The 17,884-nt window shown below is 52.9% G+C and overlaps 1 protein-coding gene across 11 annotated transcripts in view; it reads left to right on the forward strand.

Annotated features, from left to right (window-relative positions):
- Iqsec1 (IQ motif and Sec7 domain ArfGEF 1) overlaps positions 1–17,884 on the forward strand; it is a 334,707-nt gene that overhangs the window by 312,948 nt on the left and 3,875 nt on the right. For all 11 annotated transcript variants that reach the window (XM_036182942.1, XM_036182943.1, XM_036182936.1 and 8 more), the window contains 9 exons: positions 698–859; positions 3,176–3,298; positions 4,443–4,609; positions 9,050–9,189; positions 9,514–9,543; positions 10,654–10,779; positions 11,790–11,889; positions 13,255–13,416; positions 14,013–14,189. In XM_036182942.1, the coding sequence (XP_036038835.1) occupies positions 698–859; positions 3,176–3,298; positions 4,443–4,609; positions 9,050–9,189; positions 9,514–9,543; positions 10,654–10,779; positions 11,790–11,889; positions 13,255–13,416; positions 14,013–14,189 (1,187 nt within the window). The remainder of the gene's footprint in view (positions 1–697; positions 860–3,175; positions 3,299–4,442; positions 4,610–9,049; positions 9,190–9,513; positions 9,544–10,653; positions 10,780–11,789; positions 11,890–13,254; positions 13,417–14,012; positions 14,190–17,884) is intronic.

Consider the following 17,884-nt stretch of genomic DNA (forward strand, 5'->3'; position numbering starts at 1 on the left):
TACAAAATAAGGTTAGAAAGGGAACCAATCAGGGCAGAGCCATGGTTGTCTTTGCAGGCTGCTTGCTGCTTTTCTAACCTAGCAAAACCCTGGGGCTCTGGCTGTCAAGCTGAGGCCCTGGTGCAGCTGAGATCTGTGGCTCCCTTTCCTCAGGGGCCCTCCTACCCCTAACTCTGACTTAGCTGTCTTTACACCTAGGCAGGACAAGGCCATGTATCTGTGTGTGTGTGTGTGTGTGTGTGTGTGTGTGTGCGCGCATGGAGTGACACTTGCTGAGCTGCAGGAGCAGGACTCTGAATCCGTGCAGATGGGTCTTCCACAGGGACTGGACACAATAACCATGGCCAAATGTTAGGATCCCTACTTGTTACCACCTGTCTGCAGTTTCCATGTGGAAGAATAGGCAGCAAATCTGTCGCTGTGTGATGGAGTTTATGCTTGCAGAAGTGTCTATAGGTGGGAATTATGTCTCCCCAGTGCCAGCATGGGTTCTAGGCAATTGAGTGAAGGGCTTGGAACCAGACAAAGCAGGATGTCATTTTGAACTCTGAAGTCAGCACCCATGCTGCATAGGAGGGACCGGACAAGGGTCAGGGTCTGGAGTAGACGAACAGTTGACAGGATGTGGAACACCTGCTATAAGACCCACCCTCCCCTACTCCAGAGGTTGAGCATTCTTCTTGTCCATCCCACCCAGGAAGCCTGAGAAGGGCATCCAGTATCTCATTGAGCGCGGCTTCGTGCCCGACACGCCGGTGGGGGTGGCCCACTTCCTGCTGCAGCGCAAGGGCCTCAGCCGCCAGATGATCGGTGAGTTCCTGGGAAACCGGCAGAAGCAGTTCAACCGTGACGTGCTCGAGTAAGTCTGGGGGTCAGGGCCCCGTTCCACATGCACAACCCGCTGTTAGCCATGGGGTCCTCACATGCACATCACCTGCATTTACTTATGTGCAGCATCAGCATCCGGCTTGCTGTTTGCTGGGACATAGAGCTGCCTCTTGCTTTCCTGGGATGGGTTCTAAACTCCTCTACAGAGACCAAAACACCAAGATGCTCAGGGTACTTCCTAAAAATGCCTACTTGTCAAACATCCTTCTGCAGACTTCAGGATCTCACAGCTACTGATCCCCATGTGACGCCAATGCTCTGTAGACAGTTGTATTCCATACAGTTTAGGGGGCAATGACAGAAGCAAGTCTGTGTGTTCACCATGGACAAAATTGATTTTCTCTTTTTTTTTTTCCCCCCAACTATTTTGGGCCTACATTTGGTAAATCTGAGGTTAGGGAACCTAGACGTGTGGAGAGCTAGCTGCCTGAACTGACCACCCCGCCTCTGCCACCCAATCTTACTTTCCCAATCCAACACCCCATGCCATTTCCCACATCCCTACCCTGCCAGGTACATGTGGCAGGCTGTGTCTGATACAGACTCCACTACCCTCCACAGTCCCTCCATCCTCCCTTCCAGAACCTCTCGCCATCACACATGACCTTCAGGTGATCTACATTTGTGTGGCCTCCTTGACCGGGCAATTGTCCATCCAACTGTGCCTAACTCATAATCCCACTTTCCTGGAGGGCAGCACTCAACCACACCCCAGCATCCCTGAAAGCTAGAGTATAAGACACTGGGCTATGGGAAACCCTGCAGAGAGCAGGGCTCCTGGGTCCATCCTCCAGCTGCTTCTGTTGTGAATAGTGTTGCCCAGGGTTTATTGTCTCCCCTAGCAGGAGGGCACACAGTTTCTCTACTGTGTCCCTTCCGTGATGTATAACAGGTGGGTGAGGGTAAGAGCAATGCCCAGTGAAGATGGCCTGCTAGCCATCTCTGCTAGGATTGTCCCCAGTCCTGTGACTGGGAGATTTTACAACCGGCAGAAATACTGAAATACTGAGCCCAGGGAGAAGTCAGTATTGGGAAGAGTGTACATAGTCATCCCGGCCATGTGCTCAGCCATGTGCTTTGCAGAGGACAGCAGCAGCTGGGGAGCAGAGATGGAACAGGCTCACCAGCGTGGGTGTTCTGTGGTGTCCTGCAGTGCGGTCTCAGGCCGTTTGGCAAGGACTGCTGCCACTGGCCCCCCATCTCAGGGAGGTGGTGTCCAGCACTGTGCCTTTTTTCACACAGGACATCAGGTATGAGGGGGTGGGCCTGGGTTCAGATACATCCACACATGTACTCACACAGAAACCCCTCCTGAATTTACAAATGTGCACGTTGACCTGACCAAATACACAAATCAAAGGACTAAAGCTTCGGTGGAGGCTGGCGCAGAGCAGACACCAGCAGAAGGTTGATGCTCTTAGCCAAGGGCATGCAGCAGACCTCTCCAGTAGTCCTCACGTGTTTCTTCCTCTTCCTCTCACTAATCAGCATGGAGAGCAAGGCGCAGGGAAAGCAGATCCATTGCAACGGCGTTGTAGGTCCCCAATGACCACCCCCACCCACTGGGTTTCTGGCCTCAGGAAATCCTTGCATTGTTCTCCCCCCATTAGAAAATAGCACTGGCCTCAGGAAGTAGCCAGGCCCCCAGCCTGCCTCGCAGGCCTCCTGGAGAGAAGCTGAACCGCCCAGATTCTGCCTGCCAGCCTGCTGCCCTCCTTGGGCCCCAGAATGGGTCTGGGAGTGGAGACAGGTCCCTGGCTAATGACATCACCACAGTCCACCCTAGCTTTGTGGCAGTAGCTGCTTTCAGAAGTGACATGGACACCAGGCCATCCTGGGAAGTGCCTCCCAGGCCTGATCCTCTGTACTGGGGCCTCATCACAGAGAGAATTGAGAGTCTCCCCTCCTGCCCTGCTTCCTCACACTAGGGTGACTCAGTCTCCAATGTGGCTCTTGAGAAGCTCCTACTGCCTGGACATACATCTTGGTCTGGCCCCTGAGGGCTCTCTTTTCATGGACCCTCTGTGTACCCGTGGAGTATATGAACTGCAGTGCTAATCTCTCCATTGGGCTCCTCTGTAGAGAACGGCACACAAACATGGAGTCTCTAGAAGCCTCAGAAGCCTGGGGATCTGAGGGCCAGGCTTCCCAGAGGCAGGCAGGCTGTCTGTCCCCATAGATTCAAGGACCATTGGCTCTTGAGGCCCAAGCCCCATCATGTGACAGAACTGGATGTGCCATCCCCATGGGCCTGGCTGCTCTCACAGGCCATCCATCTCTGTTCCAGCTGTGTGGTGGACGAGATGGACTTCTCTGCCATGGAGCTAGACGAAGCCCTCCGCAAGTTCCAGGCACACATCCGAGTCCAAGGGGAGGCCCAGAAAGTGGAGCGGCTCATCGAGGCATTCAGGTCAGGCCCTGTGTGGGGTAAAGTGGGATGCACCACATCCGTGGAGAGGGATATGCCCCTCATGGCTGTGCAGGGATCCAGGGCCACAGCAGGATAGGTATCCATGCATAAGTGGCTCCTTGTATCCCAGGCACTGGACTGAGCAGTTGTAGTTTGGAAGGGCAGACCTTATTCTGATTTTTCAGATGAGGAAATGTAGTCTCAGAGGTTAATGTCTCCACTGCCAGCATTCTGATCATTGTCTCACAGTTCGCTGGCTTTCCGGAGGCAGTTTTCCATTCCCAGGCCTACAGTGTCTCATGGTAACCCATCACACAGGCTAGAAAGCCATGTGTCCTGGGCTACTCACTGAGTCCACCACTTCCCTGCTATGTTACTTTACACAGATTACTTAACTTCTCTGTGCCTCCCTTCCCCCACCAGTGTGGTGGGGAAGGCAGTAGCACTTAGAGAGGGGCAGAGGAGTAAGGACCCCACTTAGCCCAGACCACAACTTGGCACAACAGTGAAGTTGTAGTCATTCCCTCGGACAGTACATAGACCTGCTATGTTGGGGCCTCCATGCTTAAGGCTGGGTAGAGAAGGCTCCTCTCCATTGCTTACCCAGCTGTAGAAGTGGGGCCAGGAGGAGTGAGGACATGGAACGTGGACCACCCAAGGTGGCTTCCTGGAGGGAGTGTCACTCAGCCGGGCCGGGCTGGAGAAGGCTGAATTGTAGTTGTGCTGCATACAGGTGCTGTCATCTGCTCTGTCCCTGCCCCTTCATGCCGTCTCCAGTAGTGAGGCTCTGGGGGAAGGATGGCTGTGGTGATCAGTGAGGCAGAGCAAGTGAATGGAGCATTCGGTCAACTGCTGAAGGCAGAGGTCTCAGGCAATCACTGAGATGTCCTCTCTCCAGACAAGAGAATGAGGGACGCAGCCTTGAAGCTTTCCCTCTTGTACCCGCCCGTCCCATGGGTGAACTACATCCCCAGAGCAGCACCTGGATCCCAGGGAGCTTCGCTGTGAGGTCTTTCCTGGGCAGCCAGCGATCTCCCTGCCATGAGGATGGGAAGGGCTACAGCAGGGCCCAGGGTCAGGGTTGATTAGCAGACAGTGTAAGTGCAAGGCTTTGGTGATCCTGACCGGCTCCCTGTCCTCCCAGCCAGCGGTACTGTGTCTGCAACCCTGGGGTGGTACGGCAGTTCCGGAACCCAGATACCATCTTCATCCTGGCCTTTGCGATCATCCTGCTCAACACAGACATGTACAGCCCCAATGTCAAGCCTGAGCGCAAGATGAAGCTGGAGGACTTTGTCAAGAACCTCCGAGGTGAGCCAGGAGCAGGACATCCTAACCCCTAGCCCTGCTCTCCTCTGCCCTGAGGACCCAGACACACTGAGAGGAGACACATGAACCTGAGTTCAGATCTGGGTTCAGAGAGCCTGGCACAGAGGACCCTTCAGCAAGCCCAGCACTACACATGCTCAGCAGAGTGGAGTGCAGCCTGCGCCACACATGCCCATCAACACAGGGGAGGCAGTGTCTGCTTGGTCCAAGGGCAGAGAGGATCTGCTTTCTGTGGAGGTTTACCTAACAGATACATTTTGAAAGGGAGGCCTCTCTGCCATTCCTGTCAGCATGGTGTTTGCTTACAGAAGTCATGGTAGGAAATGCCATGCATTGTCAAGGAAGTAGGGCTGTTGCTTCCCAGCTGGATAGATCTTTGACTGCAGGTGAGAACATCCCTGGAGATAGTGCGTATATTACCTAAAGAAGCAGAGCTGGTCTGCAGCAGGCCCACTTGATCAGATTATTGAGTGCCAACTGGCTCTGTCATCTGTCTCCCTGCAGGAGGATGCCCCTGGGTAGTGCCCTCCAGTTCCTGTGAACTTTTATGGTGTCTTTACTCACCCTCTGGTGGCAGGACCACTGTAGCAGGAAGGCTAGGAAAACCCCACATCCCCTGGAAGATGGCCTCAGCTCAGCTCCAGACACACATCAGTGGTTCCTGCAGGTCCTGTGCGAGAGGGGGAAGAGTGCTAAGTGGGCCAGGGCCAGAGTCCTCATTGCATGAGGCCTTTGGCTGCATTGCCCAAGGAAGCTTGTGATTCCTAAGGAGTCACCAGGAGGGAGGCAGAAAGCAGAAGTTCAGGGACACCCTCCCAAGGCCTGGGGTGAAGCAGAAGGCAGGGTGCTAGTTGCTGCCTCTGCTGATGGCTCCAGGCCCTGCCCTTCCCAGCCTTTCTTGTGGACCAAGCCAAATTTATGGTCGCAGAATCCCATGTGACCCTTAGGAGAAAAGCTGTAACTGTTTTTCCTAGAGGAAGAAGGCTTGAGGAGGGACAGGGTCACAGGGTCAGATGTTAGGTCAGCTGCCTTCAAGGCAGTGCTTGGGTCCCCCCACCCCGTCAGCTCTAGCTACTTCTCTTCCAGCCAGGAACTTGTGTGCCTTTGGTCCCATCTGACCTGTGCTTCAGGGGGGACCAAAGCTTAGAGGGACAGATAGGCCCAGGGTCACAGCAGGTGATTGGCAGGGGCAGGACAGGGTCTAGTCCTCTCCAAGTCAGGGAGCTTTCTGAGGGAGGCATACCCCCAGCACGTTTCCTCAGCAGTTTCCCTCAGTTTATCCAACAGTGCCAGTAGCAGGGAGGCTCTGTGGTGTTCAAAAATGGTGAAGGGGACTTGCTCAGCATCTTGGAGCCTTTCCCTTTAGCTAAAACTTTCAGGTTTTTCCATTTGTCAAATGGACATTATACCCACATCACCAGAAGCTAAGAAAATTATATAGTACAGCCACCTCGTTTACAAAGGCACTGAACTCAACCCTGGTCACCCCAGAACCTTGGAACATCTGTTTTTAATTTTTAAATTTATTTATTTCATGGGTATGAATGTTTACCAACATATATACACGTGTGTGTGTGTGTGTGTGTGTGTGTGTGTGTGTGTGCGTGTGTGCGTGCGCGCACGCGCACGCGCGGTGCCCACAGAGGTCAGATGAGGGCATCAGTTTCCCTGGAACTGGAGTTATAGCTGATTGTAAACTACCATGTGGGTGCTGGGAATCAAACCTAGGCCCTCTGCAAGAGCAGCAAGTGCTCTAAACTACTGCGCCATCTCTGAAGCCCAACTTTAGAGCATCTTTATTCATAACCACCAGGTCATGGCAGGGAGCCACAATGGAAGGGTGGATGCCAGGGCATCCACATAGTGGGCTGCTGGCCAGCCGACACAAAGAAACCAGCTAGGGATCTGGCGGAGATACGGATCACATGCAGACCGTGTGGAAGACTACCTGTCAACCTACCTGTGTGGCTGCTGAGAAAGACCAGGGAGATGGACTGGCCAAGGCTTTGGGGAAGGAGGATTGGGAACCTAGGATGGGGTTGGGGGGGTGGAAGTATTTTGTGTGACAGTCGAGTGTTGGGTTTTTTAAAGATATATTTTATGTATATTGGTGTTTTGCCTGTGCATCACATGCATTGAGTTACAGACAGTTGTGAGCCACTGTGTGGATGCCAGGAACTGAACCGGAGTCCTCAGGAAGAGTAGTTGGTGCCCTCAATCTCTACACCATATCTCCAGTCTCCATCTTTATTTTGTGTGTTATGAGTGAGTTTTTGTTTGTTTTTCCCTGAATGTATGTTGATGCACCATATGTGTGCCTGGTGTCCATGGAGACCAGAAGAGGACCTTGGAGTCCCTGGAACTGGAGTTACTGACAGTTGTAAGCTACCATGTGGGTGCCGGGAACAAGCCCAGGTCCTCCGTAAGAGCAGCAAGTTTTAACAGCTGAGTTTATCTCTCCAGAACTGACTAGTGGGGTTTGTACATGCTTGTCCAAAGCTATGGGAGGTCAGACACCAAAACTGAGCCACTGTGCAAGCCATGGACTTGGTGCAGGTCATGGCCGTTAACAAACATGTTTCTGGGGAATATTGCCAGGGAGCTCCGGGAACTTCCTATCTTCTACTAAATTTTCCTTGAGCCTAAAACTGCACTAAAGAGAGTCTATTTTTGTGTTTTTCTTTAAACTACATTTTATGTATTTGTGTGAGTATGTGTCTGAGTGCTCAGAGATATTAGGAGGAAACCAGTTTTGGGGGGAGTCAGTTCTCTCCTCCCACCATGTGGGTCTCAGGGATCAAACTTAGGTCATCAGGCCTGGCAACTAACTCATTTTCCACTGAGCCATCTTGCTTGGCCATAGTCTATCTTTGAAAAACAGAGAGTGGAAGTTGCCCAGTATAGCCCCTGACTTACCAGGCCACACCTCCTCCCTGAAGGTCTTGGCCTGAACAGAGCAGCTGCAGCAGAGCCCTAGGAACTGAGCCCACCTGTGGAAACTCTCTTTTCTCATTACGCTGTACCTCTGTGGTTCTTGTTTGAGGAGTACACAGTAAGGTGTCTAAGTGGCTGATGTTGGATGTGGGTGAGAACTTGGGTCTCTCGGCCTTTGAGAAGGAAGCAGTAATACCACCGCTAGGCTGGCGTGCATCTCTTTTCCCATGAGACAAGCTCACAGTCCTGGTCCTGTGCAGGCTGAGGGCTGAGTTTGCTGCAGGAAGCCTGCTCTCCAGAGGGTTTCTCTTCCCCCTAAAATTCTCACTGTAGGGCAAAAGGTGGTGTGTCTGTACTTGTGGTTATGGTACCCAGTTATAGCCTAGGCCTAGGCCTCAGCCATGGGATGGTGACACCAGAGATGGCCACAGCTCTGGGAAGATTGCTTAGACACACCATGAGCGTCTCCCTCATTTCTCTGTGACAAGCACCATGAATTTATTACCAACGTTCTTGGTGACCTGCTATACAAAGGAGGACACCAGACCCAGGAGACTGGGTCACTTACCTATTGGTGAAATTATTAAGGCCACTCCACGTAGTTAAAAGGGAGGTTTATTTTGTGGGGTAACTTACAAATGAAGGGGTAGGTTGCAGGGTCTGGCAAAGGTATAGGGCAGTCCGGCGGTGTTCTCTGGAGAACTCTGCTCGGTCTCTTCCTGCGTCCCGCGTCCCAGAACTAAGAGAGCCACCTCCTCCTGCTCCTCGGTCTTCCGCTCCCTCCTCTGCCCTGCCTTGTGGGCGTGATCATTACTGAAGCCTCAATGGAGGTTGGAACTTCCAGGCCAATGCTGGGATGGCTATCCACTACACTTACCCGGAGTTATGAGGTGGGAAGGACATGAAGAAGGCTCCTCTCCAAGTCACACTTCAGTTTGCACAACCTGTGCATACCCTTGCCCAGTAGTTCTCAACATGTGGGCTGCGACCCCCACAAGGTCACATCAGATATTCTGCATATCCGATATTTACATTACAATTGATAATAGTAGCAAAATTACAGTTATAAAGTAGCAACAAAAATAACTCTTGTTCTTCAGCACAACATGAGAAACTGTATTGAAGGGTGACAGCATTAGGAAGGTTGAGAACCACTGCCCTCGACTCACCTGTGGAGTTGGGACCATTGTGGCCATGTCACAGGCCTTTACTTCATTTGTAAGCTACATCTAAAAAGGCCTGCAGACATGGCTTCGAAGGTAGCACAGCCCTGTTCTGTGAACTCCTGGTTGTGGCGGGAGGACTCAAGGAGACCCATAACTGGGGCCTTGAAGGGCTGTGGCTCTGCTGAAACCAGGAAGAGGTTTGCTCTGCCGGTTCTGCTGGAAATACATGAATCCAAGGTCTGCATGGGGCCCATGGCTGAATGGAGCCACGGTTGCCCAAACACCCAGCCACTCTCACATCTAATCACTTTCCCTTGAGCAGGTGTGGATGATGGTGAAGACATTCCCCGGGAGACACTGATTGGGATCTATGAGCGGATCCGTAAGCGGGAACTGAAGACCAACGAGGACCATGTATCCCAGGTGCAGAAGGTTGAGAAGCTCATCGTGGGCAAGAAGCCGGTATGCAATGGGCCCAGTCTTCCACCCCTTTGTGAAATCCTGGCTCAGCTTCACCCCCACTGGCAGGAGCTTTTTCTGAGTAGTTCCTCTGGTGTTTGAGAATTGCAGTTGCTCCCTGAGAACATGAGGCCCTTGGTGACTAGTGGGCCACAGTGGCATGTGGTCTGTGCCTGCTCAACACTGACCTAGGGATGCCCTCAGATCCTCCAAGAGACCACAGAGAGCCAAGACCTCCTTTTGGCAGTACTCCTCCTGGGCAGAGGGAGGGACACAGTGACCTTTGGGAATGGGAACGTCAATGTAGTTTTTGTGTTTTTCCTGTAGATCGGATCCCTGCATCATGGGCTTGGCTGTGTGAGTACTTCTCTGCTTTTCCTCTGAGTTCCTTCTACAGTTCCTCTTCCATGCCCCGGGGCTGCAACTCCAGAGAGAGCTGAATCTCAATTTCATAGCCACCCAGCCTCACACCTCTGTGGGTCCTAAGACCTTAGGCATACAAGGAAGGTGATGGCGGCAAGCCTAGCAGATGGGCTCATACCTTCACTATCCCAGCCACCCTACGTTTGGCTACCCGTATGTCCCAGAATACACAAACAGGCACATCCCTGAAAGTCTCCATTATACCCAGCTACCTGTCCTCAGCCCTCTCAGGGCAGCTCCCATCCCAGATTGCCCAAGGAAAGACTCCAGCACCCCATTGTCTTGCCCCTGCAGCCTACATCTTCCATCTTCCCTCACACTGGGCTCCCTGAGCATGCCAGATTGGCCACACTGTCTCTCTCTCTCTCTCCTCAAAATGAAGTCCTGAACTTAGCAGCTCCACCAAGCAACTAGCTGACTTCCTGTGAGCAGGCCCAAAAGGTAGACTCTACCAGACCATCCGTGTCCTGTGAGAGCCAGGACTCCTAGAGCAGAGCTGGGCCTAGCTGATGGCATGCCCCTTCCGCCCCAGAATACTGGCTTACAGTTTGGCCTGGAGGGTGATAGCTTGGCTGTGGTCTAGTTGTAGGGGTGCTCTGTGAACTAGCCTCGGTGCAGAGCACAGGACAAGGCCCTGGCCATCAGGCATTAGAAGGCACCATAGGGATAGGTAGGGTTTTGGTAGACATACCTGGGGATTCAAATCAGAGCAAGGCTCTGCAGTGTCCTGTAGCACCAGCTACTCTACATTCTGCATGCCTCAGGTTCCTCTCTAGAGAGGACTCTGGGAAGGTTGTCTGCAGACACAGGGCTGGTAAGTAAAGGTGCTTTTGGAGGAGTCAGAGCACATGACTTCATCTCTGGCCGTGAGTTCTCTGACATGTTAGGGAGAAAAGGGGGCATGGCAGATGCAGGTGCTACTGAAGTCCTGCAGGAGAGCAGAGGTCAGGAATCGGAGTGCCTTTGGGGACAGTGGTGGAGTATTCCCTCCCAGCCAGGCCCCTGAGGGCAGGTGACCATAGTCAGATGTCTTTCCCTGCACAGGTACTCTCTCTTCCCCATCGACGGCTGGTCTGCTACTGCCGGCTTTTCGAAGTTCCAGACCCCAATAAACCCCAGAAGCTGGGACTGCACCAGAGAGAGATATTCCTGTTCAATGACCTCCTGGTGGTATGTGGTTGTGTGTGTGGTGGGGGATGTCAGAGCCCAAGGGTCCTTATGCCCATGCCTGAGCAAGGGCACTGGCCCATAGTCTTTCAGTTCAAGAGACAGACTCCAACTCTGCACCCTGAGCAATGCAGGCCCCTTTTTAGGAGAGTTCCACATAGCTGCAGACCCCATAAAGCTCTAAGATTTCTAGTGGAACAATCTCCAGCCCACATGTGGCATTCCCAAGTGTATCTCTGCCTCTGGACAGTGCAGGACTCTGCCTGGCTCAATAGGTCACACACCCCCAAGCTGGCAGGGAAGTGCCCCCCTCCCCCAAATAGAATTTCTGTCCTGGTTTGCTTTCTATGCTCTGATAAACACCATGCTCAACTTGATGAGGAAAGGGTTTAGTTTAGCTTATAGTTCATCATGAAAGAAGTCAGGGCAGGAACCAAAACAAAGCAGAGACCATGGAGAAATGCTGATTATTGGCTTCTTCAGTTTGCTTTCTTATACAACCCAGGACCACCTGGGGTGGCACCTCCCATCTCAATACAGAAATGCCCCGTTGACTTGCCTACCCGGCCACTGTAATACAGGAGTTGTCTCAATGGAGGTTCTTTCCTCTCAGATGACTCCAGTGTGTCAGTATGTCATAAGCTAACCAGCACAATTCCCCAATTGGCTGGATCTGGTCTGTGACAACAGTGACTGCTGTGATAGGCAGAGACCTCACTCAGGCATGAAGGTTTGAACCCTTGAACAGGTCAGCTCAGTTCTGTGTCCTCATGTCTGAAGAGCCTCTTCCATGTGACGGGCTTTCTGCTAGTCTGGAGATGACGCCCCTAGAAGTGGTTCTAAAGGAGCCGGCCTTGGCCGCTGAGGTCAGCACCACTCTGCCTTAGCTGCCCATCCCCAGGCGTGGGCACTGGCCCCTCTGTTGTGTCTTGGGCTTTGGTGCCAGCTAAGATGGCACAAGGACCCAGCCTCCTCACAGACACTGAAGCTTCGCTCCATATCTGCTGCCCTAGGTCACCAAGATCTTCCAGAAGAAGAAGAACTCAGTGACATACAGCTTCCGGCAGTCCTTTTCCCTCTATGGCATGCAGGTCCTGCTCTTCGAGAACCAGTGTGAGTCCCTGGGCCCTGTGGGGTGTGAGAGGGCATGTTTTTCCCTTGTCCTTGTCACCTTCAGCTAGGATGCAAGCCTTCTGGGTACACATTCCCTCCTCAGGTCAGGCTAGACAAATAGAGTGGTGCTTTGTCAGGGGCCAGGGTTTTACCAGGCAGAGTCGGGTTCATCAAGAGAAGCATTCGGTGACTAGTCTGATGACACAGGCAGAAGCTGAGTTCATTATCCTAGGACCAACCCCTCATCTCTAATGTGGGCACAGTGCTGGCTCCTACAACCCCCGACACTGGCTTGCCACGGTGTAGTATAGCTGGACCCAGAGCTGACTCCTACCTGTGCAGTCATTATTGCTTGGCCCCTTCTCCCCAGCCTGCTGTTTTCTTCTCCTTTGTCTCTTCTGTCAGAAGTTCCTGAGCTGGGACAGTCGCTCTGCTTAGTGTGACAGGGCTGAGGTGTCTGTAGTAGTGCGGACCCTCCTGTCTTAGGATAGGCTGGTACCATCTTCTAATCAGCCTTCCAGACACCTGCAGGTTCAAAAACTGTTAGCCACAATTGGCCACCAGAACCACTGTCCTAGCAGCCTGCATTTGAGGATTTCAGCCCTCCTGTTGCTCAGACTGAGGAGCAGAAAGATACTTGTCCTGTCCCCTCACAGCCGTTTCTTACCTTGGTGCTGGCAAGGTTTGTGTGAACTGTCTGCTCAAGCCAGGACAGAGACCTAGTGGGCCCAGGAGTGAAGCTGGGCTGTGAATGCTGGTGGTCATAGTCATATGCCCCGCAGCCCAGATGCCAGGTGAAAGCACCAGTCACCCTGCAGTGAGAATGCCTCACTAGGCACATCATATGTGGTTTGAACAACTTAGAGGAAATTGCTGAGTCCATATCTAAATTTTCACGTTAGATTTAGATACCTTGGGCTTCAGCTTGGTGCCACTCAGTGCTCACTCACTTCCATGTTCTTCCGGGAGATGCTCATCAGGAGCCTGTACTTCCAAGAGAGCCAACCCACAGAGAAAGATTGTTTGATATGGGGTGGAGGACATGGTAACTCCAAGGAAGCCAGCCATAACTGAAAGCCTTTCAGGAGTAAACGGCTTTGTTGTCCAGAGTTCCCTGGGAGAAAAGGACAAGACACCACACAGCTGAGAATGCCACTGTCCTCCAGGGCTTTGGTGCCTGACAGTAACCGTGAGCTTTAGGGTAGGCTGTCGCCCATGTCCTGGAGAGAAGGCCATTTCCTGCTTACGTTCTGCCTCTGCAGAGGCCACCTCAGGGCTCATCCCAAGGCACACCACCCTTGTTCTCTGGCCAGTGGACCATAAAGTGACTGCTGACTCCATGGCCCTTCCTCTCCTCCCCTGCAGACTACCCCAATGGCATCCGGCTGACGTCTGCTGTCCCTGGAGCAGATATCAAAGTGCTAATAAACTTCAACGCTCCCAATCCTCAGGACCGGAAGAAGTTCACTGATGACCTGAGGGAGTCTGTTGCTGAAGTGCAAGAGATGGAGAAGCACCGGATAGAGTGTAAGTCCCAAGCCGAACTCTGAGAAGCGCTGCATAGCTCTTAAGTCTCAAGAGGTCTTCCCAGGGAGCCTTCCTGTCGTGTGCAATGACAATATTCAGAAATGGCTGGTGCCAGGACTCCCTGAGGCCCAGCAATGAGATGTCCAGGTCTTTGTCCCCTCAACAACATGTGCCAGGGCAGCCCTTGGGGAGCCATCCTACCCTTCAGCATACTGCTTGCCTTAGCCTAACCCTTGTTTCTGGTCACTGTGGAGTTGAGCTTATGCCATTCAGTCCTGATCCTCATTCTGGCCCAGTAACTGTTGGGGCCCTGGCTCTAGTTCTCTGCAGACTTGCAGTCTTCCTACCTATTCCCCTGTAGATAAGTGTGGCCCACTCCTCTCCCAATCCAGGCCTAACTTGCAGCCCTCCTGAGCCCAAAAGTGCTAGTCTTTGTTATCACAGGCAGCCTGGCCTCTGGGCACTGCCCAGAGCTCATCTCTTGTCCAGGATCCCATGATGCCCCCCTTTTCCCAGGAATCTCCCTCCGTATTCCCAGGAGTTAGGGCCCAGGACAGTGCCCACTGCCTCTCACTGGTCGTCCTTCTCTGTTCCAGCTGAGCTCGAGAAACAGAAGGGTGTCGTGCGGCCCAGCATGTCACAGTGCTCCAGCCTCAAAAAGGAGTCAGGCAACGGAACACTGAGCAGGGCCTGCCTGGATGACAGCTATGCCAGTGGCGAGGGCCTCAAGCGCAGCGCCCTCAGCAGCTCCCTGAGAGACCTCTCAGAAGCGGGTAAGAGCTGGGCTGAGAAGTAGCCTCCCAGCCAGTGCATGCAGGACTGAGGCCTGGCATCCATGGGCAGGCTTGGTGCTGGAAAGGGCTGCTCAGGTCAGGCATGGACACAATTCTCTCGGAGGTCCATGAGCATCCCAGGACGGTAGCAGAATACAGAAGTGTCCAAGGGACAGTCTGTGCAAGACAACCAGGGATGGCGTCCCATTTCCTACTTCCCCCAGGGTCTTTGTCACACCGCCCCCATATCTATCGCTCTATGGCTAAGAGCATCAAGCTCGTGCGTCCCATGTGCTCTCCACTGCTGTGTGTTCTATGCTAATGAATGAAATGGAACGAAGCCTACTGAACTGTCTGGGAGCCCCCTTTGCCGCTGTCCTGGTTTTGCTTCCTGTAGGGCCCTTTTCCTGAGAATTCCAGGCCTCTGTCTAGCCCAAAGCTTCTGCCTCAGTAGGTGTGTGGCAGACTGGGGGCAAACCTGGCAGAAGCTGTTCACTGTCAGTGTTATTTCCTTGTTTCTGTGGTTTAATTTGCTGCCAGCCAGTTAGCCCCAGAGAGCAGGAACCCTCAAGCCTCCTAGATTTCTTAGAGTAGACAGTGCTGTGAGCCTCAGGAAGCTGCTACCGGTGGCCTCATCCAGCCTTGGAGTGGAAGCAGATGCGGTCAGAGCAGCAGCCCCAGCTACCACAAGTGTCTAGCCAGTCAGTGTGCATGGAGCAGTGTGGCCTCAGCCCGTATGTGAGGTGGGGCCCTCAGAGCCTGCCCAGCACTCCCTCTCAGCCCCCTCACCACAGCACTGCCTCATACTGCTTTCTCATTTCTCAGGAATTGTTTTTTCCTTTTTGAATTTTCTTTGCATTTGTCATTTTTTTTTTTTTTCCATAGTGAGAATCTGACACCACCAGCATGAGGGTTTAAGCCAGGGCTTCTCAACCTAGGCACTGGAGACACTCTGGGGCACATAACTGTCTGTCATTGAACTGTGCCTGGTTCACCAAGGCCAGCGGCACTTGCTCAGTTATGACGACCTGTTGCATCTCCAGAAATGCCAGTTGTCAAATCACCCCTGGTTGAGAACCACTAGCTTCCCAGCAGCCTGTTCAACCCAGCCCATGTCACTCGACTGCTTGGGCCCTGGGGTGGTTTGAGTCTGTGCAGTAGCCCTGCTGGGACTGAGGCCCAGGGCAGCAGGCTCGAGGATCAGGTAGAATTACCTGCCTGGTTGCATCCTGCAAGGATGGAGCTCCTTGATGCAGCTGCTCTCTGAATTGTTACTGATGCTTTCTTGGCCAAGTCAAGGATTCCAGGGGCAAAAACTCAGAGGGGATCCCAAGCATCTGAGTCCAGATCAAGACCACCTGTGATGTCCAGTGAAGCAGCATCTTACCCTGGAAGACATTGGCAGGGCATCGGGAGAGGCAGGATTCTTGACCTGGGCAACCAGCTCCCAATAGGCAGCCGAGTCGTCCTCACTCTCCACAGTGCCACTGTGCAAAGCCTGAGGTGATGGCAGTCTGGTGCACTATCTCATGAAGATGCAGGCCTTTGTCATTGTAATAGGGCAGGGTACCTTGAGAGCAGCTGCCTCTGATCTGCAGTAGTCCCATCCCACCGTGGACAAGGCCTGAGCCCAGCGGGAACCTGGGATGGCTCACAAGCAAGACCATCTATAGACACCTGCCTTTGGGAGAGGGAAGGAGACACCCAGCTCCTGGCCTGTCCTCTTCCCTGGGCCATAAGAACCAGGGCCTGTCCGCAGACACTGTGGTAGCCATGCCCAGCCTGGCCCTCCCCAGCTAAACTGACCAGCACCACGTTCCCACAGAGAGACCTTCCCTGGAATCAGAGACTTCGTTTCCTGTACCAGAGCAGTCCATCTGTGAGAAGTGGTAGGACATGAGCGGCTGCATCGCCTCCTACTACACCATGTCCAGCAGAGACTGTGGGCAGCGTGAGTTCTAGAGTCAGCTGTCTGAAGCTTATGCCATTACTCTGTTACCATTCTTGAGCAGGCAGGCCCTGGCCTCAGTTTCCCCAGCTGCATTGACAAGTCATTGCATGTGAAGAATTTAGAACTGGTGTCATCAGTGAGTGAGGCTTGAGAGCCACAGTGCAGGAAGGAGAGCTTGTCGTGCCTCTGAAATGCCGCCAAGGCTTTGAGGACCATATGAGACCCTTTCAGATGAACCATGCAGACCAGGGGGTGAGCCTATGTACCCAGCATGCCTTACTCCCATTGGCCTAATGTTTGAACAGGCTTGTGGGGGTGCAGCGGTGAACACACAGCTCTATGATTGATCGTGGAGAGAGCTGAGAAGTGGAAAAGATGAAATTGAAGAAACTACAGCCCCCACTGGGCCCAACAGCCTCTCTCTGTTCCAGTTTGGGCTATAGGATACAAGACACATGGTCTTTTCTGGGGAACCCCGGGCATGGGAGGGGCTTGAGAGCCTGTGTGAAAAATGACAGCAGAGAAGGGACACTCTTCATACATGTGTGGTGCCACACTGTCCTGGCCACTCAGTTTGGAGTCAGGAAATAGCCATCTCACAGACAGAAAAACTGAGGCCAAGAGCCTAAGCACTCAAAGTCTACTGCTATGTCCCTGGACCTCACTGGGAAGCCTCTTTTGTACCTGCAGATGGGGAAACAGCCTTTCTTCTCACCAAAGGAAGGGGCCATCTCCCCGGGATGCCCAGCAGCTGATATCTACATAGTGTCATGGCCTTCCTTCCTCTGACCCAGATTCTCCCATGAATCCGGGCCTTGGGGAACAGCAGGCAAATATGGAACTAGATCTCCTCCTCCACATCTGCTTGTCACTACTGGTCTCAGTGGTCGTGTTAAGGCTGAAAGGCCCGTAGTTGTCTCCGCCTGATCCTTCTGTGCAGTCCAGTCTGCTTTGAGGAACAGCAGCTTTCAGGCCCTGATGATAGACCCGGCCACCAGAGAGGCACACAGCAGCCTCTTCATCTTCCAGTGCCCACCACCCCTCTTTGTAAGTGGAGGTAGCCCATGCCTTGTCTCGGCCTTGCCGCTTCCCTCTGACATACAGCATGGTGCTCACCCACAGAAGTTTACAGGAAACCCTGAACCCTCATACAAGAAGTCAAGGAGAGACTTATGGTGGGACCATTGAGGCATGAGTGGGCTATTGGAAGGCCCAGCCTCCCTTTGACATAGCCAGCATGCATTGAGGGTGGGTACCTACTATGTGCTGTGTCTTTATTGTAGACATTTTTGGACTTAGAATGCATTGCAGTATTCTGGGTAGGAGAGCTAGACTCAGGAGGCAGGGCACTGCACAAACCAAACCGTACCCCCAGAGGCACCAGAGGACAAGGGGCCCAAAGCTCAGTTCCCCCTTGACCAACTGCTGTGCCCCAGAAGGCAAGGAGGGAATATATATATGTAAACATGCATGTGGATATGCATATATATATATATATGAAATCCACTGGGGATCAGGGGCATTGTGCTGTTGCAGAAGCTGTACCCCCAGACCCCAGCTGAGGCTGCCTGCACTGAGTCAGGTGAGCAGGCAGGAGTTTGAGGTGATGGTACACATATCCCCACCTCAGACCACCTCCCCGAAGACCACAGTTCAGGATAAGCATTACAAAGTTGGACTTGGTTTTAAAAACATTTTCTCCCTTTTGCTGAGCGTTTGTTCACGCCATTGTTTTTAAAACTCC

The sequence above is a fragment of the Onychomys torridus genome, chromosome 3, assembly GCF_903995425.1.
Source record: "Onychomys torridus chromosome 3, mOncTor1.1, whole genome shotgun sequence".
Lineage (NCBI taxonomy): Eukaryota > Metazoa > Chordata > Mammalia > Rodentia > Cricetidae > Onychomys > Onychomys torridus.